Here is a 25,192-nt window from a genome sequence, read left to right as displayed (position 1 = left end):
AAAACATTCCCATCATCTGGAATATGTCTGTTTTTATTGCACTAATGCGCCCTGTGAGCAGCTCGGACTCATTTCAGCCTCAGGCTGGCAGTAAAGAGAAACGTGAGCGTCTTACCGTTAATCTGATCCTGTGTCAGGAACTTTGCCTGGAATAAAAGGAGGAACACAGCATTAAAGGAAAGCTGAAGGTGAAGCTTCAAAGAAGAAACGGTCTTACCATCGTGTCTGCTGGTGGAGGGGACGAAGCAGCCGGCTGTTGGTGAGCTCAGGAAAACTGATCCAGGCCGGTGAAAGATGAGGAATGTAACGGGAGTGGATGGAGGATGCTGCCTGAGACTTTGTGTGGACAGATGACACAGACTCATCCCTCTGCTGCTGCTTTTAAACATCACACCCAAGACCAAACATCCGTGTAGGTCAGGTGACCAGTGTCAGACCAGGTCAGTCAAACATGGCCCACTGACAGGAAAGGCCTTTAAAACTTTAAAAGCATGAAACTGCAGTGAAATCAGTGATTACTCAAAAATAATGTGCTGGTATTCTGTAACAGGTGGTGCACAGGAGCGGAAAATGTTGGAAAGTTAAAATTATTAATAGATCTATACAAATTTTTAATCCTTCATTATGTGACAAATATATTTAGTCCTCTCTGTTGCCAGGCAATCTTTTAAGAGTAAACATGGCTTTCATGTGAATTTATGGCTTCAGATGTTTGAGAGAGGTGAGCATTTTCTTCAGTTCTGAGGAAGCTTCTTTGATATGGCTGCATTAATATACATGTCACTATGTGGCTAAATATTACAAAAATTATGAGCTTTAAGACCCATCTTCCATAACTAGCAGCTAAACCTACTTTAACTTTTGTAAATGACTCCACTGTCATTGTTGGCAGATGAGTTTAGCTACTCTGAAGCAATAAACCCTCTGTTCTTCCCAAAAGTGTCCCCATGTTTCCTTTCTCCCTCCTGTGTCTTCCCTCCTGTGTTCTCCCTCCTGTCTTTCCTTCCCGTGTTTCCCCTCCTGTGTTCTCCCTCCTGTGTTCTCCCTCCTTTGTTATCCCTCCTGTGTTCTCCCTCCTGTGTTTCCCCTCCTGTTTCCTCCCTCCTTTTCTTCCTCCTGTGTCTTCGCTCCTGTGTCAAGTCTTCTCTGTTGTGTTTAGTTTTGCTTTCCCTGGTCTGTGATTATATTCAGCTGTATGCTGTTCCCTCTGTGTCCTCGTTGTGCCCTCATTGGTTTTCCCCGCTGTGCGTCCTTATGAATTTGAGTTTCCAGTTTTTAGTGAGTTTGGTGTTTTGTGCTCCTGACCAGCCTGGTTATGTTCCTCATGCAGCAATCAAAGCTGTGGTATTCATTTAGTCTCTGAGACCTGCACTGGGCTCCTCTGTGTTTCCTGCCACAGCAGTGCAGGACATCACTGATGTTTGTCATGTTTAATGAAGAGTTTTACTGTTTAACAAATTAGACAAGTTCACTAGTTTGGTTTCATTTAAAATCTTATTTTGCTGTTTGGTTGTTAAACAGCGTGCACAGTGTGGCCTTATTTTTGCTCGTTTTTTCATTTATTTATGGAATCTGATCATTTCTTTTGGTGTGTATTGATTGTGTCAACAAAAATAAACAAGTTAAATATCCTACTGTGTTTTTTATGAATAATTTTGCTGATGTGCTCTTTTTCTTGACTTGAGTACCTGCCCCCAAAAAAGTCTGTGCACATGTCTGTGCAGTGATGGATGTTTGTTCTTGGACTTAAATACATTCCCATGGTGTTAAAACCTCATCATTCTTCTGCAGCAGCTCTCCTATAACTGCAGCCTCTGACTCCACATACATTTTGTCAGATTAGTGGTACACTGATGCTGTGATCATGGCCAGAGGATGTGGTCCTTAATGAGCCTTCTGTCATATCTGGGTAATCTGCTGGAGGTGGAGGGTGTAGACCGCGCAGGGCTGTGGGATGTAAATCAGTCCAGGGAGTTTCTTCCTCAGGATGCTGTTATTCCACAGACAGGCCACCCAGATCACCACCAGGCACAGAGCTGCAGAGAAACTGCCAAGCAGAGGTTCAACAAACCACCTTCCCTATCACAGCACATTTTTTAAGCATTACTTTCAGCACTTCTTAGAGCACAAAATAAAATTATTTAGCATTTGTCATTAAAAACTGTATAATGGTATATTAGGCCACAGTCCCACAAACCTAGAGAGCGGTCAGTGTCCTCCAGCCAGAGACTGGTTTCTGGCTGTCACTGAGTGGAACTGCAAAGGTGCTGCACCAAGATCCTCCCTGCAATTGCTTTGGTCGCTCTCAGATTTGCATAGAAGGCAGCAACCACACAGCAACTGCTCTGAGAATACTCATTTTTGCCTACAAAGTGGTGGTTACCAGGGGGTCACAGGGCTGTCTCTAGACTGGAGTCAAATAAAGGACAGGTTGGAGGACGACATGTAGTTTGTTCTCTATATGAAGATATGATTGAAAAGAGGTGTTGCTGGTGTTCTAATAATGCTTCTTATGGATTATTGACCACAAGAGTTGAATATGTGAATTTCTTTCCAACCCTGGATTTAAGGCCCAGTCTAACCCAAGAAGTAGAAGCCTTCACTGACCACATCAACTCAGTGGATAAATACATAAGTTTTACCAGGGAGGACACCATGATAACAGGTTACCATTCCTGGACTGTGCTTATTGAGGAAGATGGAAGCCTCAACATTGAAGTTTACTGGAAGCCCACTCACACAGACCAGTATCTCCTCTTTGACTCCCACCACCCTCTGGAACACAAACTTGGGGTGATCAGGACCCTACAACCCCGTGCGGAAAGTGTTCCCTCTGAGGCAGAAGGGAAACTAAAGGAACACACACACATTAAGAAAGCCCTCAAAACATGTGGTTACCCCAACTGGGCCTTCATAAAATCAGCTAAGATGCACAGGAATGAAGGCCAAACACAAACTACAGAGAATAGGAAGGACAAGAGGAACAACATTGTCATCCCATATGTGGCAGCTTGTCAGAGAATTTTCTCCAAGCATGACATCCCAGAATACTTCAAACCAAGTCACACCCTAAAAACTGGTTCATCCCAAGGACAAACCCCCCAAACACAAGATCAGTAATGTAGTGTCTGCTGTCCAGTGCAGTGAAGTGCAGTTCACACCTTTGTTCCAGTGATCTCAATAGGCCACATGAAACTAAATTGGTTTCATCTGAAACCATAACCACCTCTAGGGGACTACACCCACAGGGGTTTAAATACCTGGGTCTCTCCACCTTTGGTTGAGAGGTGAAACATCTTCAAGAAACAAAAAGAAGCTCCAGAGATGCTATGACCTGGATGACTGAGAGCCCACAGACAGATGTTCTATGGGAACAATCTTCAGCTTCTATAGAATCTAAATAATCTTGTGTTTTCAATAAACTGTTAATACATTGCTTCAGTCTCCTTTGTAACTTTGTAGCTTTGGCTGTAGCTCTGACAGTTTGTTCAGTTGCTCCACAGAGCAGCTCAGTTTTGTCATTTAACACATTGACAGTAAACCAGAAGATGCTTCTTTAGTTTCACACAGTCCTGCTCATTTTTACCTGTAGAGCATGAAGAGGCCATTACTGTTGAGAACCAGACCCCGCCTCCTCTGATGCATCACTGTAGTGGTCATGGCAAAGAAGGTGAAGGTGAAGAGGATGAAGGTCTGTCCTTCAGTGATCAGATACCTGCTGACAGGAACAAAGAAGGTTTTATTATTAAAATATCAGTAACTAATCAGCTCAGCTGCTCCATCAGGACTGACACAGCGTCCTGGGGTAACCTGAGGTGAACTCTCCTAGAAAGTGTGAACCGGTTTCATCAATGAAATCTCTTTGGAGCTGCTTTGGTGATTAATGGTTTACTTCAGCGGCAAATCCATTCAGCAACTTTGAAACTTGTTTTTGTGGTGCTAAAATGTGTTTCTCTTTCAGTGCTTTCTGGCTGCTGATCAATGATGCTGTGTTCCTGCTCAGTGAGCAGTTTTCCATCCCCATGTTTCAGTGCAACTTCCTGTCACTGGCTTTACTTGGCGAGCAGTTTGCGAGTGTTTAACATCTTCCAAACAAACTACTGATGACTGTGGGAACCTGCTAGCATCCAATGAAGCCACAGGAGGCCTTCAGTGCAGCACTGTGTACCTCTGTGTGACTGCCTGCATCCTCCAGCAGCCACTCACAGCCAGCTGCAGAAGACATCTGCTTTCCTTGTGACCAATCGCTGCCGCACGGACACTGAGTGGTTTCTAAGGCTACGTTCACGCTGCAGCCTGACTGACCCAAATCCAATTTTCTTGCCCTTATGCGACCTGTATCTGTCTTTTTCATGACAGTCTGAACAACATAGATGATCTGATTTTTACAGATGCGACCCAGGCCAGTTGGATATGTGGTCCTAAATCCGATACGTATCCGATCTTATCAAATGCGACCTGTGTCTGTACGGTCAGGTCTCATTCATCCCACCTGCACGTCACTGACACTTGACAAATGTCACTTTTACTCTGGGAAACATTTCAACAGGAAAATGAAAAAGATACTTTAAATCCATCAGTGAAAACTTTGGAAATGTCAAATGTTTTCTGCTTTAAGTTAAATTCTGAGAAGTTTTACAACTTTGAAGGTTTTGGCCTTGATGTGGTTCCTGAATTCTGCCCTTGCTGCATAAAGCAGAAAGTCAGCAACACCTGAGAAGCACCTAATGAATTATTACTAACACCTGGAGGCTATCACACACACGCAGCCTCAGGTGGGGGGTGTATTGTTCTTCAGAAACTATTTACAGTTGAGTTCAGCTGTTACACGGTGGGAGGACAGCCAGAAGTTAGTTTTTGTGATTAAAGTAAACCTTTAAATCTAAAATCTGCTACTATAATAGGATTATTTGGGCTATTGGATACTTTGTTACTTCTATTGGGCTTTCTAACAGCTTCTCTGTTATATCCATTTTCTGCTTTCAATGTGCTTATTTGTGGTCCCATTTATGCTGCTGTCATCCCTGTTTGGAGCCACTCATCCCCTGAGCTCTTTAGAGTTTGTTAATTATGACTGAGCTGGCTGTTTTAAATTATGGAAATGTTCTGATATCACCATAAGTATGCATACTTCAGGCTCTCACACAAAACTCCTCACACTAAATGCAGATTTATGGACCTGCAGCCTCCCTGCTGAATTCTTTTAATTACTTCTTCCAACCACTTCAAGTTTCACTCAGTGATGTGAAGGAAATTAGTTTTTATGAAGTTTCAAATATACTCATGTTATACGTTTGCTCTTACCATCTTTACCTTTATTTGCCTGAGAAATCTGTCTTAGACTGGAAAATAAACATAACTGATTAATGACATGAAACACATAATGTTTGGTGTGAGCCAAGAACAGTTCGTTCTGGGTATGTCTCTATCACTCACAGATTATCAATAACAGACGTCAGGACTCTGTCGGGCGGCGATGGTCAGCCTGACGGAGACCAAACAAACGATGAAGAGAAAATCTGAGGTCACGTGAACACACAGCTGCTGGAATCCTTTGTCTTGCACATTTTTTTATATGATGTAACCAAGATTGATCAGCTCTGACTATATGAAACCCTGAGCTGAAGAGAGTGTCAGTACTTCAGGTCATGTCCAGTATCACACTGGGCATGGCATGCAGCTCTGACCCAGATTAATCTGTAACTGTTTGAAAATGACTAATTATATTTAATAATTGAGCTCCTTGTTCCGTTGTTTTGTGTCATTCCTGTTTGATGAACGAACACACAGAAACCAAGTAAAATGACCTGTTCTTAGTTTTCAACAGACTCCATCTAGTAACTACTGAAGTAATTTTCCTCTGATGGGCTGTAAATGACACTATAAATTATGTATAACTGAGATTAGAGTACCCAAAGTTAGTACAGTTTTATTTATAGCACATTTCAGGATAAATACAACAACGTTACCCAGAAGTGAGTTTTATAGAGAGATCTCAGACTCTGTGGGAGAGTTCCAGTCTGATAACTGAAAGTTATCCAGACAGCATCTGAGCAAACTACTAAATCTTAATTTCACCTTTAAAATGTAGCTATTTAAATGTTTTATAATAATAACCAATGCACTTCATACTTGAAAGTTGTTTTTGCTGCATAGAGTGGTTTAAAATTTAAAATCAGATTGTTTTCTAGCGCCATCATGAGGTAAAAATAGCCATTTTATCTAAGACACATCAAAAACTGTTGATTATTTTCCAAAGTTATGGCTTCCTTTTGCTCCAAAACCTGGGATTAGGTGCAATATAATCCTCATATAGTATGTTCTGTCCTCCATTGTGTACATATTATTTATACTGGTCATTTTATCCATGCTGTACTCATTGTTTACACAGATGTCATCATTCTTTCTACTTTACCTCTTATACTTTATCTTAAATTATCCTAGTTACTGTTTGTCTTTGGCGCTGCTACGCTGAATTTCCCCATCGTGGGACTAATGAAGGGATTTCTTATCTTCTTATTAAAGTTGTCAACAGTTGCTGCACATCTGTAAGCTGCTTTTCAACCCACACGATTTACGCCTGTTCTCTCTGTTCTGCACTGGAGCCTCCTGCTGCTCAGAACAGCACTGACCCCAACTCAGAACAGAACTGACCCCAACTCAGAACAGAACTGACCCCAACTCAGAACAGCACTGACCCTAACTCAGAACAGAACTGACCCTAACTCAGAACAGCACTGACCCCAACTCAGAACAGAACTGACCCCAACTCAGAACAGAACTGGCCTCCAAATCTAAATTACTGTACATTTTTATGATAGTGGCCCTGATTGGAATAAAGGTGCTGGCACCTGCAAAGGCCTAAAAACCGTAAATGGGAGGAAACACCTTTTTGTTCTCTGTTACGTTTGAGTGCCAGAGTGAGGAGGAGTGGCATCATCGTTTTGTTACTGATGACATTCAAGCTCACATCATCCTCATCAGCCACTGAGCATCACTGAGCTTCTCCACAGTGTGTGAGATACAGAACTGGGATCGATTAGTGATGCCTCGCTGTGCTACACTCTGGTTCGTGTCATGTGTAGGGGATGGGGGTCCTTAAATATATATTCAAAAACTGAACTTAAAGGACAGATAAAAACATCTGCAGATGATGTTGCAGTAAAGCAGTCTGACCAGTAGTAGGCAGCATTTGGAGCAAGCAGCATCCACGCTGACAGCGGCATCTTGTCCTGCTGCTCCCTGGGACTGAAACAACCACTGAAGAAGAGCACCAGGACGAGGAAGAAGGGAACGTACCTGAAGAGGAAAAAACATTCTTCTTGTTAATAAGAATAAAAAAGTCAAATAATATCCTACAGCTACATTATCTACACTATTGTGTGTTCATGTGTTAATGGAGACTTTAAAACCAGCACATACTCAGTCAGCTAGGCTGTGACCCGATGGTGTCACATTATAACACGTCCCCACCGATTCTATGACATGCAGGCAGGGCCACTTGTATAGCAGCTTATCAGATGAGGTATGAAGTATGAAAACCAGCAGGAGTCAGAATGCACACTGTGGCAGGAAATGCTGACCCTGGGTACCACGGGGCTGCTTCCTTTCCTTCTTCCTGATGCATTTACAGTCTCTGTGTTTCCGTCTTCTTGTTTGTGTCTGTGTGTTCTCGTGTTACATCCTCTGTCAGGTTAAAGGTTATATTCTCATGTGCTTTTTCTTTAGCTGCTTTATTGTCTCACCATCCTGGTTTTGGCCTGATCGAGTTCACCTGAGCCTCGGTGTGTGTACTCTGTCAGGTCATCATCCTGACTTCATTTAAATGCCTGAATGTGGATTCACTTTATGGATCTCTTTACACAAAGCATTTTTTTTTCTTACCACATCATGTGACCCACAGTGTCATCGTAGTAAAACAGAAGCTCAAAGAACTCGACCTGAAAAACACAAAAGCATTGATGACTTTAATGACATGAAGCCTCAAACATTTCTGACCTCACTGCAGATTTATTTATTTATTTCTCTTTATGAATAGATGATGGATCCATCATCGGCACAGATTCTGTCACGGTTCCTCAGTCCTCCCTTTCTCTCTTCTCTCCTCCTATTACTCACCTGACCCTCATTATGACTCTGACCTGATACAGTACCTAGTTCAGCCCAATCCCAGATTATTACTGTAAGTTTCCTTCTTGTGGACGGTTTGCTCAGCACCTCTCTTTGTTCAGGACACCAGCAGCTGAAGAAGTGAGCAAAGGCTGGGAGAGACGGAGGAGCCTGGGGGAGAAGTGATGCTTTCCACTTTCAGAGCCCTTTAAGACTAACTGTGAACTAAACTCTGTTAATCTGACCTCTGCTCTTGTGTCGGGACCTTCAGGCATTTAACAAATACTGAGCAAAACAACTGCAAAATGTCAGAACTGGAAATGATTCTCATCCAGCCAATAGTTTTCCTAAACTCACACACTGTGGTGTGTTTGGGTGTGAGCTGCTGAGGTTGTTTGGGTTTCTGTCTTTGGTATGATGCAAATTTATGAAGAAAAGTCACAGATTATGTTTCAGTCATACTCACAGCTGTATGAGAGTCCAACTGTAAGAGCTAAAGTTCTGAGCCTTCACTTTTATGTTGTTCATTCAGTTCAGACTGTGAACCCTGAGGATGATCTGAACTCGACCAGGAAAGAGTTCAGCAGCTTCAGCTGCACTCAGTCCAGATGGCTCTTTGTCCTCAGCAGCTGGAACTATTGCACGGTACCGTGCACCATCACAGACGGTGGCCAGTCACTGACCAGTGTTAACCTGTAGCACAGCTGCTGTTGGAGTGATATTACCACTGGTTGTAATGGTTTCATTTGTGTGTTGTTGTTGTTCCTTGGAGTAAAGGTGATGGTGAGACTAAATGTGTTTTTCAGGCCTGAAAATTTCATGTCTCTTATATGATGATGGCTCAGAAATGCTGGAAATCATCATTAAAGAGATCCTCTAAAATAACAGATATGGCCCCGACCTTGAGCCGACCCATGATGTAATGTTAGCTGGCTGCATGCTTCTTTATGGGGAGAGATTAAAGACATATATTATCCAGCTTTCACAGTCCGGTGTCCTCACGACCTACCAGGGCCGGAGGGTTGAGGTCCTTCATTATTGGATTCTCTCTGACAGGCAGGTGCAGCTGGTAGCCAATCAACAGCAGCCGCCGTGTGATGGAATCTGCCACCAAATGGAGGGTGGTTCCCATGGCAATGGCGATGATGCCGAGGTGGACGGCGAGGCCCGGCAACATCCTGGGGCTGCGTTCGAGCATCTGAGATGGAATAACATAAATGAAAACTGTGAAAATCAGCATAAAAGAAGTTTATTGCGTGAAGTATCATGAAGTGCATCACAGTTACTTTGAGAAGTATGAGCGGAGCAGTGATGCTGTACAGGAAGTGAAGACAGTCTGCAGCGCCGGCACGCTTCAGAGGAAACCAGTCTGCAGGGAGGACGAGCTGCCCAGAGCACAAACACAGTGTTTATGTTTCCCCACATTATTCACTAACATTTGATTATTACTCCAGAGCAGATCAGTGAGAGCGCACCATCATCATCACAGAAATATTCCTACTGAAAACCGAAACTCTGAAATGGACCAGAACCGGCTGCCACAGCAGAACAGACTTACTTATTTCCTTTTATGTCCTCCATCAAAGACTTAATTATCCACAAAAACAAAATTAGTCCCACAGGATTAAACACCAATCATCATCTGATTACCATGACAATAGCACGGCCCACATCAAGGATCCAGTTCTGGACAGTGAAGCTCAGCCAGAGGTCCAAGTGGAACCGAGTCCCGGGAAGAACCACCTCCACCTGTGCAGAAGCAGGCGAGCAGCTGCAGAACACAGAGACGAGGAGCATAAATATCATCAGAGTATTAATACCTGACGCACCGCGGCCACTGCAGGGCACGCTCCAGCTACACGAAGGGTCACGGCTGAAACAGTCTTAACCTGTGTCGTCTAACACACTCCTACAAAACTCAGTCACTAAATCAGGAGGTCCACAACAAACTGACAACAAAGACACCAGCAGATGAGACAGGATCAAACAGCAGCAAACACCTGTGTGAAGGGAGGCTGCAGTGGACCATTGGCTGACCCTTTGTCTTAAAGACTGAAGCCACTCCCTCCTCTTTAATATATGAAGACTGAACAGGCTAGGTCACATGAGCTCAACATGGTACACCAACATAAAAGTTAAACTGAGTATCCGGACATGCCCGAAATCTTACAGCCAGCCGGTTTTGTGTGCTGGGCCGATGCCAGGAGCAATTTGCTCCTGGGATAGAATTCCAAAGCACATCTGTCCTGGACAGAGGTGATGCAGAATATCCCTTTGGGGAAGAAATTGAGTCCCCTTGCCCAGGATCTCTCCCTGCAGCCAGGACTGAGGAGGTGGGCTCAGTCATTGATCAAAAACTGTGGCATTAATTCAAGGTTTATGGATTATGGGTGGGACTAATTCAGAAAAATCAAAATGCACAAACCTGCAGGTGAAGGCTGCTGCACGCAGAGCTGCGATCTCTCTCTTCCTCATGGATGTCTTCATGTCTTTTTCTAGTTGTCTGTTCTTATTCTTTCAGTCCCCTGGATGGTGAGCTCCAGTCCTCCAGAAACTCATCTCTTACATAGATGATCTTTCATATAAAGATTCAGACCAGCAGCATCGATGCAGAGCTGAATGGGCTTTCTCACACTTTCCCTTCGTCTGGAATAAATCAAAGCAAATCAGTTCATAAGCAAACCCAGAGTCTGCTGCGATCCAGCAGGTTAATCTGCCAGCAGATTAGCTTTAATCTGCACAAACCTCCCTCCCAGTTTTTGTTGGATTAATCTGGTTTCAGATGAGCTCACCTCGAAGCTTATGCTCCTGGAGGTCACTGTGAGGAGATGTAAAGCTGGAAAACACATTTCATTTTGCTGAAAAGGAACGTGGGGCGGGCTGAAGTCAGATTAAGAAGTTAACCTGCAGCATCTGCCTGAGGCCTGCTCTGCACAGGATCAGCACTTCCTGCTGAAAAGCAGTTTGAACTACTTTCTCAGTCAGGTCAATTCAGGCTGATCGGTGAAGGTGGGCAGTAACAAAGACTTCATTACTGTACTCAGGGCCGTCCCAAGCCTTGAAGGGGCCCTAGGCCAATATGGGCCCCCCTCAAAGCACTCCATTGTCACCTGAGCCTAACTGTTATTAATGCTACACCATTAATGCTATACTACAAAATGGTGTGGCATTACCCAAGACCATAAATGAGGCATGAAAGTGAGGTCCATGTAACCTGACCACATCGTGAAAACAAGAAAACACTGTCACCATGGTAACAATTCAATTCAATTCAATTCAATTCAATTTTATTTATATAGCGCCAAATCACAACAAACTGTCGCCTCAAGGCGCTTTGTATTGTGGGTAAAGACCCTACAATAATACAGAGAAAACCCAACAGTCAAAACGACCCCCTATGAGCAGCACTTGGCGACAGTGGGAAGGAAAAACTCCCTTTAACAGGAAGAAACCTCCAGCAGAACCAGGCTCAGGGAGGGGGGGTCATCTGCCGCGACCGGTTGGGCGGAGGGGAGAGAAAGACATGCTGTGGAAGAGAGCCAGAGATTAATATCAATTAATGATTAAATGCAGAGTGGAGTATAAACAAAGTAAATAAGGTGAATGAGAAACAGTGCATTATGTGAACCCCCCAGCAGACTAGGCCTATAGCAGCATAACTAAGGGATGGTTCAGGGTCACCTGATCCAGCCCTAACTATAAGCTTTATCATAAAGGAAAGTTTTAAGCCTAATCTTAAAAATAGAGAGGGTGTCTGTCTCCTGAATCCAAGCTGGAAGCTGGTTCCACAGAAGAGGGGCCTGAAAGCTGAAGGCTCTGCCTCCCATTCTACTCTTAAGTATCCTAGGAACCACAAGTAAGCCAGCAGTCTGAGAGCGAAGTGCTCTGTTGGGGTGATATGGTACTGTGAGGTCTTTGAGATAAGATGGGGCCTGATTATTCAAGACCTTGTATGTGAGGAGAAGAATTTTAAATTCTATTCTAGATTTAACAGGGAGCCAATGAAGAGAAGCCAATATGGGAGAAATATGCTCTCTCTTTCTAGTCCCTGTCAGTACTCTAGCTGCAGCATTTTGGATCAGCTGAAGGCTTTTCAGGGAGCTTTTAGGACAGCCTGATAATAATGAATTACAATAATCCAGCCTAGAAGTAATAAATGCATGAATGAGCTTTTCAGCATCACTCTGAGAAAGGATGTTTCTAATTTTAGAAATATTGCGCAAATGCAAAAAAGCGGTCCTACATATTTGTTTAATATGTGCATTGAAGGACATATCCTGGTCAAAAATGACTCCAAGATTTCTCACAGTGTTACTGGAGGCCAAAGTAATGCCATCCAGAGTAAGTATCTGCTTAGACACCATGTTTCTAAGATTTGTGGGGCCGAGAACAAGAACTTCAGTTTTATCTGAATTTAGAAGCAGGAAATTAGAGGTCATCCAGGCCTTAATATCTTTAAGACATTCCTGCAGTTTAACTAATTGATGTGTGTCATCTGGCTTCATTGATAGATAAAGCTGAGTATCATCTCCATAACAATGAAAATTGATGCAGTGCTTTCTAATAATACTGCCTAAGGGAAGCATGTATAATGTAAATAAAATTGGTCCTAGCACAGAACCCTGTGGAACTCCATAATTAACCTTAGTGTGTGAAGAAGACTCCCCATTTACATGAACAAATTGGAGTCTATGAGATAAATATGATTCAAACCACTGCAGTGCAGTACCTTTAATACCTATAGCAAGCTCTAATCTCTGTAATAAAATGTTATGGTCAACAGTATCAAAAGCTGCACTGAGGTCCAACAGGACAAGAACAGAGATGAGTCCACTGTCAGAGGCTCTAAGAAGATCATTTGTAACCTTCACTAATGCTGTTTCTGTACTGTGATGAATTCTGAAACCTGACTGAAACTCTTCAAATAAACCGTTCCTCTGCAGATGATCAGTTAGCTGTTTTACAACTACTCTTTCAAGAATCTTTGAGAGAAAAGGAAGGTTGGAGATTGGCCTATAATTAGCTAAGACAGCTGGGTCAAGTGATGGCTTTTTAAGTAGAGGTTTAATTACAGCCACCTTGAAGGTCTGTGGTACACAGCCAACTAATAAAGACTGATTGATCATTTTTAAGATTGAAGCATCAATAATTGGAAAGACTTCTTTGAACAGTCTAGTAGGAATGGGATCTAACAAACATGTTGCTGGTTTGGAGGAAGTAACTATTGAAGTTAACTCTGAAAGATCAACTGGAGCAAAAGAGTCTAAACAAATACCAGCAGTGCTGAAAGCAGCCGAACATGAAGAATAATCTTTGAGATGGTTATGAATAATTTTTTCTCTAATGTCTAAAATTTTATTTGTAAAGAAATCCATGAAGTCACTACTTGTTAAAGTGAAGGGAATACTCGGCTCTACAGAGCTCTGACTCTTTGTCAGCCTGGCTACAGTGCTGAAAAGAAACCTGGGGTTGTTCTTATTTTCTTCAATTAATGATGAATAGTAAGATGTCCTAGCTTTACGGAGGGCTTTTGTATAGAGCAACAAACTCTTTTTCCAGGCTAAATGAGCATCTTCTAATTTAGTGAGACGCCATTCCCTCTCCAGCTTTCGGGTTATCTGCTTTAAGCGGTGCGTTTGTGAATTATACCACGGAGTCAGGCACTTCTGATTTGAAGCTTTCCTTTTGAGAGGAGCCACAGTATCCAAAGTTATACGCAGTGAGGATGTAAAACTATTGAGGAGATAATCGACCTCACTGGGAGCAGAGTTTAGGTAGCTGCTCTGCACTGTGTTGGCACTGAAGAGCATAATAATGAAGGAATTAGATCCTTAAACTTAGTTACAGCACTTTCAGAAAGACTTCTACTGTAATTAAACTTATTCCCCACTGCTGTGTAATCCATTAAAGTAAATGTAAATGTTACTAAGAAATGATCAGACAGGAGGGGGCTTTCAGGGAATACTGTTAAGTCTTCAGTTTCTATGCCATATGTCAGGACAAGATCCAGAGTATGATTAAAGTGGTGGGTGGGCTCCTTTACATTTTGAGAGAAGCCAATTGAATCTAACAATAGATTAAATGCAGTGTTGAGGCTGTCATTCTCAGCATCTACATGGATGTTAAAATCACCCACTATAATTATTTTATCTGAACTGAGCACTAAATCAGATAAAAAGTCTGAGAAATCAGACAGAAACTCTGAGTAAGGACCAGGCGGACGATAGATAATAACAAATAAAACAGGTTTTTGATTTTCCCAATTAGGATGGACAAGATTAAGAGTCAGGCTTTCAAAAGAATGAAAACTTTGTCTGGGTCTTTGATTAATTAATAAGCTGGAATTGAAGATTGCAGCTAATCCTCCTCCTCGACCTGTGCTTCGAGCACTCTGACAGTTACTGTGACTCGGGGGTGTTGATTCATTTAAACTAACATATTCATCCTGCTGTAACCAGGTTTCTGTAAGGCAGAATAAATCAATACGTTGATCAATTATTAAATCATTTACTAATAGGGACTTGGAAGAGAGAGACCTAATGTTTAACAATCCACATTTAATTGTTTTATTCTTTGGTGCAGTTGATGAAGCTGTATTATTTATTGTTTTTGAATTTTTATGCTTAAATAGCTTTTTGCTGATTTTAGCTTTGGTTTTTGGTGGTCTGGGAGCAGGCACCGACTCTATGGGGATGGGGTTTTGGGGGGATGGCAGGAGGAGAGAAGCTGCAGAGAGGCGTGTAAGACTGCAGCTCTGCTTCCTGGTCTCAACCCTGGGTAGTCAGGTTTTAGGAGGGTTAATAAATTTGGCCAGATTTCTAGAAATGAGAGCTGCTCCCTCCAAAGTGGGATGGATGCCGTCTCTCCTAACAAGACCAGGTTTTCCCCAGAAACTTTGCCAGTTATCTATGAAGCCCACGTCGTTTTTTGGACACCACACAGACAGCCAGCGATTCAAGGAGAACATGCGGCTAAACATGTCGCTCCTGGTCTGATTGGGGAGGGGCCCAGAGAAAACTACAGAGTCCGACATCGTTTTTGCAAAGTTACACACCGAGTCAATATTAATTTTAGTGACCTCCGATTGGCGTAACCGGGTGTCATTACTGCCGACGTGAATAACGATCTTACCAAATCTACGATTAGCCTTAGCCAGCAGTTTCAAATTTCCATGAATGTCGCCTGCTCTGGCCCCTGGAAGACATTTGACTATGGTCGCCGGTGTCTCTAGCTTCACGTTTCTCAAAACAGAGTCGCCAATAACCAGAGTTTGTTCCTCGGCGGGTGTGTCGCCGAGTGGAGAAAAACGGTTAGAGACGTGAACAGGTTGGTGGTGTACCCGGGGCTTCTGCTTAGGACTACGCTTCCTCCTCACCGTCACCCAGCCGGCCTGTTTTCCCTGCTGCTCGGGATCTGCTGGGGGGGAGCTAACGGCGGCTAAGCTACCATGGTCCGCACCCGCTACAGGGGCCTGGCTAGATACAGGATTTTCCAGGGTGCGGAGCCGAGTCTCCAGTTCAGAAAGCCTGGCCTCCAGAGCTACAAACAGACTACATTTATTACAAGTACCGTTACTGCTAAAGGAGGCCGAGGAGTAACTAAACATGTGACACCCAGAGCAGGAAAGTGCAGGAGAGACAGGAGAAGAAGCCATGCTGGTAGTGAGTTGGCTAAGAGCTAAGCTACTAGCTGAGCTAAGCTAGCGAATTTCTAAAAACAAATAAAGTGAGTAATGTGAATACAGGTGATTCAGCAAAGAGTATGCTATTTAATGTAGGTGAAGATTACACTAAAATATGTTATTATCCAGATAAATCGAGTTATACAGATATAACAGCTAACAGACAGCAAAACACTGTGCTCCGAAACAGGAACAGGAAGTGATACAATACCGCAGTGAGAGCCAACACCAAGTGTAACAGTGAGTAAACAGTCAGATTAAACCAGCTCACAAATGCAGTTATGTCCGAGCATGCATGAATAAAGCCAAGACATGCCCAGCTAGCATGTCCCATCCGCTGAAGCTTGTAAACATTCATATACTTATTTCATGCAATAAAGTGCAAATTAATTATTTAAAAATCATATAATGTGATTTTCTGGACCTTTTTTTTTTTTAGATCAGTTGAAGTGTACCTACAATAATACTTAAAACAAAAATAATACTTATTTTCACCACTGAAAACTTTTTATCACAAAAATGTGTCAAGAAGTTTGGCAGAGCGACATCAAAGCATGATGGCTTTTTACTTGTTATCATCAGAGTTTTTCAAATCACCTGTACAGACATCCGGTCTGCATCACTGCATCATTACCTGCAGATACACAAACATTTATCTCTGGTTAACAAGTAACAACTGATGGCACAAACATTGTAATTGGCATGTTTTTATGTACTCGTGCTTATGCTGCATTGTCAGAATTCAAAGAGATTCGTATTACTCATCAGAAACAACATTTATTTTCTCTTGGTATGTTGAGCTCTTGAGGTCATACGAACTAGTGGAGCATCAACAGAAGGGTCATAGTATAAAATCTCTGCACCAGCTGTTTGACCACATGCTGCATTTTGCTCATAAGATTGCAAATGAACTTATTCTAACAACAAAACATTTCTTTCCAGTGTCTGACTAAAGAAGCAGAACTGAAACATCAGCAGATCTCCCCAGCCCTTCAGCCAGTGTAAAGGTAATACATAAATGACATTACATGACAACTCAACGTCTCTTGAAATATCACTATAATATTTGAATCCTCATAGAGGAGATCAGAACTAGGCTAAATTTGACTTTTGCCTTTCGGCTTCAGTTTCATGACCCACACTTGGATAAAGAATTGTGTAATTTAGTTGAAACAGAACACCTGCCAAACAGCATCTGTCAAAGTTGTCAGAATAGTTGATCTTGTCCAGATTTCATTCAGCACTAATAACACAATCATGACTGATAGCACTGATAGCACAGATACACCAGAGCGTATTAGTCACTGGACAGAGGTTTTTATTGTTCTAACATTTTGTTATGAGGTGGAACATGAGCTAAGGGAAGGTAATGCAGTGTATGGCAAAGATGGGAAAGTAATTAGACTCCCTAGAGATCAAAAACAGACAATACTCGAGACAATGGGGGAAGAAATCTATAGACTGAAGGCATATCCTAGTTGGCAAGGCTGCAGAAGCTTTAGTTGGAAAACACCCCTGTTTGAAGGAGAAAACCTCTGACACTGGGTCGGAAGGATGGAAGAATAGTCTGAGACATAAAATAGGAACCCAAAGAAAGAAGTTGGCTAAAGCTGGCATCAAAGATGTAGCTGTAAATCCTGGGAAGCGCAGCAGAACAAACCCAGAAGGAGCTGCACCAAGAGCCAATATTAAAAGACCTAGGAGAGGTCAACTTCCTTCCCAGTTATCCTTCTGGAGAAACGAGGGAGTCTCTGGAGACCAGGAGGGTTGAGATGGAGGAGTTCCAGAAGACCTCTGGTGAAAGAGTCATCCCTCTTTTTCATCAACTCAACTCAACTCAACTTTATTTATAAAGCACTTTAAAATCAAATGCAGTTGGCCAAAGTGCTGTTCAAAACTAAGAACAAACAAGCAAAACACAGACATAAGATAAGGAAAGAATTAATAAATAAATAAAACCCACAGCTAAGAAATTAAACAAAGAAAACCAACATCTCAAACTGAGTTAAAAGGCAATAAGAAAACATGTGTTTTAAGAGAGGACTTAAAAGCAGAGAGTGAGTCAGCCTGCCTCATCAACACATGATGAGCACCTTTGCCCTCCGGCGTGAAGAGATCATCACAAGTTCTCCTCCTGTGTCAGAACTTAAAAGGCACATATCATGTTTTAAATCCTTCCTTTTCATATATAAATCATATTTAAATCTATATAAAGTAGAACTGCAATGCTTTGGTCTGAATTCCTCATTATTGTAGCTTCGCAGACCCCTCTTTTACACCTTTTCTGAGGAGCGTCTTAGAGCAGCTCGTTTTGGCGCCCCCTCCAGGTTGCAGAGTGTTCCACTCCACGCTGTTCGGCCATTTTTGTAGTTTGATAGCAGTGATATGATAATCTACTGGCAGAGAAACAGGAACTTCGATATGTCTCCTTTAAGGGAAGATGGCCAGCACTTATGGGACACACGTTAAGTGCAATTATTTAAATGTAGTGCTCATCAAGTATGCAATGTTTTTTTTATTATTTTATCTCTTTGTGCTAATTCTCCTCAGTTCTAATGTGAACTTCATCAGATTATCAATCAGCATCTGCCACACGTGTTTCATGCTGCATTGGATGAATTTGCTCCTCAGCTGATTGGACTTTACAAAAAGAAGAAAACTGGACGGGTTGGTGAAAATATGGACCAGCTTATGTTGGCATATGAGAAACAGGTAAAAATACATTCACTTTACTGTTAGCATGATAGTTCCCATTGTCATATTTTATTTTTTTATCCTTTAAGGACAAAAATGACATTCATGCAACGAGAACAGCAGCCCTGACTGGCCAACCCATTTACCTCAAAGAGGATTCTTCAGGCATTTTCAAAACATGCAGGTGTGTTATACTTACAATAATGTGCCCATTGGAATAAAAAAAATGGTTGTAATGAATGAAGTTAAAGAAAAGTAAAAGGTAGCTGACAATGTGTATTTGTTCTCACCTTTGTCTTTGACATGGATATTATTGATCAATAATTTTGCAAACTGTGAGACATTTCAGGATGAAATGGAGTTCCATGAAGGTGCAGTTGCTCTGGTTGCTGATGGGGATGAAGAAGAGGTGCCTGCTGGAGGTCCTTTCTCACCACACCAAGTGTTCATTGTGCTTGAGGATCAGGTTGTAATGACTCATGGACTGATGCACTGGTGTGTTTGTTTGGGCTAATCTATGCTCTGTGTCTGAGCTGTCCTGAGAAGTGTATTAGCTTTTATGAGTTCATGTAAGTAGTGTTGTTGAAGCTCAATGATGAGAGAAAGCAACTTAAACCAAAATTACGGACACTGAAAAATGAGCTGGTGTAGATGGGTTTGTTGTTCACAGGTTAATGCATTCATGCTTGTCCAGGAATCTCTTCAAGTCAGTCGTTCTATTTGTTCAGGTCATCGGCTCCTAAAGTCGGCAATATGCAAAAAACTTAAAGTGAGGAAAACGTTCAAATGAATACTTGACATTTTTCTGGTGATTCTGATTTTAAGGCAAACAACTGAGAAGCCACGAGTATCTTTGAGTATTTATTTTTACATGTAGTCTATATTTTTGAGCTAATTTGATGAATTCTTACCGTATTCAAGGAGAATTTTAGTTATTGAGATCCTTGTACATCTTAGCTATATATGTCTTTACTATAGATTCATGTCAGTACATTTGAAAGTAAAACAATCGATAATTAGTCAAAATTTATATTTTGAATCCTAATTTTAGAGTTATGAGATGAATGTTTGCCATTTTGATTTTGAGGTTTGGGCAAAGCAGTTGAAAAGCTACATATCTGTGTGCAAACTGTTTTACAGTGTTGACCTCAAATGTTGCATTCTTACAGTACGCATGGATCATTGTTGTTACAGACATCCTTGTAGTTCAGCTATACTTCCATTTGCTGTAGGTGTATGCCAATGCATCAGAATATTGTGCTATGTTAATATTTAACTTAATTTGAATATGAACATGCAACACTTTTAAATAAGTATGAATAAATAAAGTATTTTAGTGAAACATAATTAATGGTTGAAGTTGCAACATACTAAATAAAATGAGTTAATAAACACATCCATTTGAGTTTCCTTATCATAATTGCTTTGAATTCAATTCAATTCAATTCCATTTTATTTATATAGCGCCAAATCACAACAAACAGTCGCCTCAAGGTGCTTTGTATTGTGGGTAAAGACCCTACAATAATACAGAGAAAACCCAACAGTCAAAAACGACCCCCTATGAGCAGCACTTGGTGACAGTGGAAAGGAAAAACTCCCTTTTAACAGGAAGAAACCTCCATCAGAACCAGGCTCAGGGAGGGGGGGGGGGTCATCTGCTGGGGGGGGGGCTGAGGGGAGAGAAAAGACATGCTGTGGAAGAGAGCCAGAGATTAATAACAATTAATGATTAAATGCAGAGTGGAGCATAAACAAAGTAAATAAGGTGAATAAAAAGAAACAGTGCATTATGGGCAGAGGTGGCAAAAGTATTGACATTCTGTACTTAAGTAGAAGTACAAGTACTTATGTTAAAAAATACTTTAGTAAAAGTCGAAGTACTGGTTCAACTTCTCTACTTAAGTAAAAGTAAAAAAGTACAGGCTCTGAAATTTACTCAAAGTAAGAAAGTAAAAGTAGCTCTTTGGAGGACGTTTCTACCTGCTATTTTTGTGTAAAACTAACCGAACCTCATTATATATTATTGTAATAATATAAAATAATATTACATGAGAATACAAACGTTATTCCAATCTAAATTTTAATCCTAATGAATGTACTCAGCTTGAATCTGTTCTGTAGGACACAAACTGTGAAAGGGAATTTAAACACAGCTCTATTCTCTGTGTCCTCCATAGTAGAGGGTGACTGTGCCTCCACCTAAACACAAACATGAGGATCCTCAGGGGTTACAGTGGGATTCAGAAGCTGGAGGAACCCTAAGATCAGCTGTAGTGGCTCTGCATGGGGAGAAGAACCACAGCTTTCTATTGTAGCTGCAGTAAATGATGTTGGTGTGCAGGCTGTGATCAGCTGACCTGCTGCTGCTGCTCTGAGGTTTACTGCTCTGTGTGGATGAACTGAACTCACAAAGATGTAACCCAGTATTTCACAGCTCTCTGAGCTGATCTCCATCCCCTACACTGACAGCATACAGGCTGTAGAAATGTTGGATTCAGTGAATCAATCTCAGCATCAGCAGCTTTGATTCAAACTCATCTCTGCTGCACTGATGTAACCTGTAACTCTGACCATGAACACAAACACTGTGCTCCAGTCCAACACAGAGCTTTACTGTAAATACAGTACAACAAGCTAACCTATTTATTAAACACTAAACTGCAGTATTTTCACAGAATCTTTGAATTACACAAAGTCAGCATACTTCAGTTTATTTTCCAGTCCTTACCTTTAATTCTAACCTCTCTTCTTCCTCTCATGTCCTCTTTCTCCATCTCTGAGTGAACTTCTCTCTCTTTGCTCTCCCTGAAATACAGCAGCTCTTCTTTTAGCTAGCAGACACACTGTGTGACAAACTGCACACACTTTGTGTTTGCTGATATTTGTTGAGCATTTAGAAACATTGCATTTACCTGCCACACGTTACTCCCTTCATGCTTGCTCCTCTTCAGTAGCGCTAGCTAAGCTGTTTATGTGCCGCAGCGCAACTTACGGACTCGGTCCGGCCCGATTATAGCTCTATAAATGATACATTAATTATATGGGTTTGCGTATTTAATCCCTTTGTACGAGATAAGCCCGGTGATGGAGGATACACCAGTACGATTGTCTCTTATGTGTTATTATTCCTCCGTTTAGGCTCAGATCGTTTGATGTTTGACGGCGCACTGACCGGAAATGCAAACTTCTCTCTGACATGTTAAAAAGTAACGAGTCTGTTTGAAAATGTAAGAAGTAGAAAGTACCGATACTTGTGTAAAAATGTAGGGAGTAAAAGTAAAAAGTAGTCAGAAAAATAAATACTTAAGTAAAGTACAGATACCTGAAAAATCTACTTAAGTACAGTAACGAACTATTTGTACTTCGTTACTTCCCGCCTCTGATTATGGGAACCCCCCAGCAGCCTAGGCCTATAGCAGCATAACTAAGGGATGGTTCAGGGTCACCTGATCCAGCCCTAACTATAAGCTTGATCAAAAAGGAAAGTTTTAAGCCTAATCTTAAAAATAGAGAGGGTGTCTGTCTCCTGAATCCAAGCTGGGAGCTGGTTCCACAGAAGAAGGGCCTGAAAGCTGAAGGCTCTGCCTCCCATTCTACTCTTAAGTATCCTAGGAACCACAAGTAAGCCAGCAGTCTGAGAGCGAAGTGCTCTGTTGGGGTGATATGGTACTATGAGGTCTTTGAGATAAGATGGGGCCTGATTATTCAAGACCTTGTAGGTGAGGAGTAGGATTTTAAATTCTATTCTAGATTTAACAGGGAGCCAATGAAGAGAAGCCAATATGGGAGAAATCTGCTCTCTCTTTCTAGTCCCTGTCAGTACTCTAGCTGCAGCATTTTGGATCAGCTGAAGGCTTTTCAGGGAGCTTTTAGGACAGCCTGATAATAATGAATTACAATAATCCAGCCTAGAAGTAATAAATGCATGAATGAGCTTTCAGCATCACTCTGAGAAAGGATGTTTCTAAGTTTAGAAATATTGCGCAAATGCAAAAAAGCGGTCCTACATATTTGTTTAATATGTGCCTTGAAGGACATATCCTGGTCAAAAATGACTCCAAGATTTCTCACAGTGTTACTGGAGGCCAAAGTAATGCCATCCAGAGTAAGTATCTGGTTAGACACCATGTTTCTAAGGTTTGTGGGGCCAAGTACAAGAATTTCAGTTTTATCTGAATTTAGAAGCAGGAAATTAGAGGTCATCCAGGCCTTAATGTCTTTAAGACATTCCTGCAGTTTAATTAATTGATGTGTGTCATCTGGCTTCATTGATAGGTAAAGCTGAGTATCATCTGCATAACAATGAAAATTGATGCAGTGCTTTCTAATAATACTGCCTAAGGGAAGCATGTATAATGTAAATAAAATTGGTCCTAGCACAGAACCCTGTGGAACTCCATAATTAACCTTAGTGTGTGAAGAAGACTCCCCATTTACATGAACAAATTGGAGTCTATGAGATAAATATGATTCAAACCACTGCAGTGCAGTACCTTTAATACCTATAGCAAGCTCTAATCTCTGTAATAAAATGTTATGGTCAACAGTATCAAAAGCTGCACTGAGGTCCAACAGGACAAGAACAGAGATGAGTCCACTGTCAGAGGCTGTAAGAAGATCATTGGTAACCTTCACTAATGCTGTTTCTGTACTGTGATGAATTCTGAAACCTGACTGAAACTCTTCAAATAAACCGTTCCGCTGCAGATGATCAGTTAGCTGTTTTACAACTACTCTTTCAAGAATCTTTGAGAGAAAAGGAAGGTTGGAGATTGGCCTATAATTAGCTAAGACAGCTGGGTCAGTGATGGCTTTTAAGTAGAGGTTTAATTACAGCCACCTTGAAGGCCTGTGGTACATAGCCAACTAATAAAGACTGATTGATCATTTTTAAGAGTGAAGCATCAATAATTGGAAAGACTTCTTTGAACAGTCTAGTAGGAATGGGATCTAATAAACATGTTGCTGGTTTGGAGGAAGTAACTATTGAAGTTAACTCTGAAAGACCAACTGGAGCAAAAGAGTCTAAACAAATACCAGCAGTGCTGAAAGCAGCCGAACATGAAGAATAATCTTTGAGATGGTTATGAATAATTTTTTCTCTAATGTCTAAAATTTTATTTGTAAAGAAATCCATGAAGTCACTACTAGTTAACATGAAAGGAATACTCGGCTCTACAGAGCTCTGACTCTTTGTCAGCCTGGCTACAGTGCTGAAAAGAAACCTGGGGTTGTTCTTCTTTTCTTCTATTAATGATGAATAGTAAGATGTCCTAGCTTTACGGAGGGCTTTTTTATAGAGCAACAAACTCTTTTCCAGGCTAAATGAGCATCTTCTAATTTAGTGAGACACCATTCCCTCTCCAGCTTTCGGGTTATCTGCTTTAAGCTGTGCGTTTGTGAATTATACCACTGAGTCAGGCACTTCTGATTTGAAGCTTTCCTTTTCAGAGGAGCCACAGTATCCAAAGTTATACGCAGTGAGGATGTAAAACTATTGACGAGATAATCAACCTCACTGGGAGCAGAGTTTAGGTAGCTGCTCTGCACTGTGTTGGCACATGGCACTGAAGAGCATAACAATGAAGGAATTAGATCCTTAAACTTAGTTACAGCACTTTCAGAAAGACTTCTACTGTAATAAAACTTATTCCCCACTGCTGTGTAATCCATTAAAGTAAATGTAAATGTTACTAAGAAATGATCAGACAGGAGGGGGCTTTCAGGGAATACTGTTAAGTCTTCAGTTTCTATGCCATATGTCAGGACAAGATCCAGAGTATGATTAAAGTGGTGGGTGGGCTCCTTTACATTTTGAGAGAAGCCAATTGAATCTAACATAGATTAAATCAGTGCTTCTCAATTATTTTCTGTTACGCCCCCCCTAGCAAGAAGAAAACTATTCGCGCCCCCCACTCCCCACTGTGACTATCCATCTCTGCATAACATTTTATCCTTATTAACATTAAAGAAAAAAAGAAAGACATATGGTCAAACTTACAAAGAATAACTTTATTAAATCGTGTTTAAGTCTGCAACAGAAAAGATTTTAAGTGCATCATTGCCTGAAATTAAAAATAAATAAATCCTTCTTTAAACTGTAAACATGTTTGACCAACTAGACACAGCAAACACACCGGTCTTTCCTCTTCTCCAACTGTAGTGACAGTGAAGCCAAGCGCTAAATACGCTTCGTCGTATTTCCTCGTCTTAGCTTTCGGGTGACTTTCTTTTGTCTCATTATCTTTGTCTCTCTCCTACGCTTTTCTTTTCATCCCTGTTAAAACTTTTCATGTTGGGGGTTGTTATGTTGAATAACGGAGGCTATAGGCAGAACGCAGTCGGAGCTTTCTGTTGACTCAACACTGCTAACCAAGGCAAACCTGTTGTCTTGTAAGTCGTAAAATGTTGCACTGTCGCAAACGTGACAGAAGTAACAATGACAGCGCCACTGCCGCCTACTGTAGTGGATGCGCAATTACACTTTATACTAGTACGGCCCCCCAAAAAAAAGCCTGTTCCCCAGGGTCACACGCGCCCCCCCAGGTATCGCAACCGCTCCCCTTTGGGGGCGCGCCCCACAATTTGAGAACCACTGGATTAAATGCAGTGTTGAGGCTGTCATTCTCAGCATCTACATGGATGTTAAAATCACCCACTATAATGATTTTATCTGAACTGAGCACTAAATCAGATAAAAGTCTG

The 25,192-nt window shown here is 41.5% G+C and overlaps 3 protein-coding genes across 3 annotated transcripts in view; 1 reads left to right on the top strand and 2 right to left on the bottom strand.

Moving 5' to 3' along the window:
• Nucleotides 1-25,192, top strand: part of LOC115776963 (zinc finger protein 239-like) — a 248,602-nt gene that overhangs the window by 13,221 nt on the left and 210,189 nt on the right. The window lies entirely within an intron of this gene.
• The window catches only part of LOC115776948 (NLR family CARD domain-containing protein 3-like), a 507,515-nt gene that overhangs the window by 373,735 nt on the left and 108,588 nt on the right, over nucleotides 1-25,192 (bottom strand). The window lies entirely within an intron of this gene.
• LOC115776923 (ceroid-lipofuscinosis neuronal protein 6 homolog) lies at nucleotides 1,900-11,333 on the bottom strand. The gene is made up of 9 exons (XM_030724727.1): nucleotides 11,283-11,333; nucleotides 10,535-10,623; nucleotides 9,760-9,880; nucleotides 9,396-9,494; nucleotides 9,119-9,307; nucleotides 7,885-7,940; nucleotides 7,177-7,299; nucleotides 3,587-3,715; nucleotides 1,900-2,047 (listed from the first exon to the last, which is right to left on the bottom strand). Exons 1-9 carry the CDS (start codon nucleotides 11,331-11,333, stop codon nucleotides 1,900-1,902), a joined length of 1,005 nt encoding a protein of 334 aa, XP_030580587.1.

Source organism: Archocentrus centrarchus, unplaced genomic scaffold, assembly GCF_007364275.1.
Source record: "Archocentrus centrarchus isolate MPI-CPG fArcCen1 unplaced genomic scaffold, fArcCen1 scaffold_41_ctg1, whole genome shotgun sequence".
NCBI lineage: Eukaryota > Metazoa > Chordata > Actinopteri > Cichliformes > Cichlidae > Archocentrus > Archocentrus centrarchus.
This window is presented reverse-complemented; position numbering and strand designations above follow the sequence as displayed.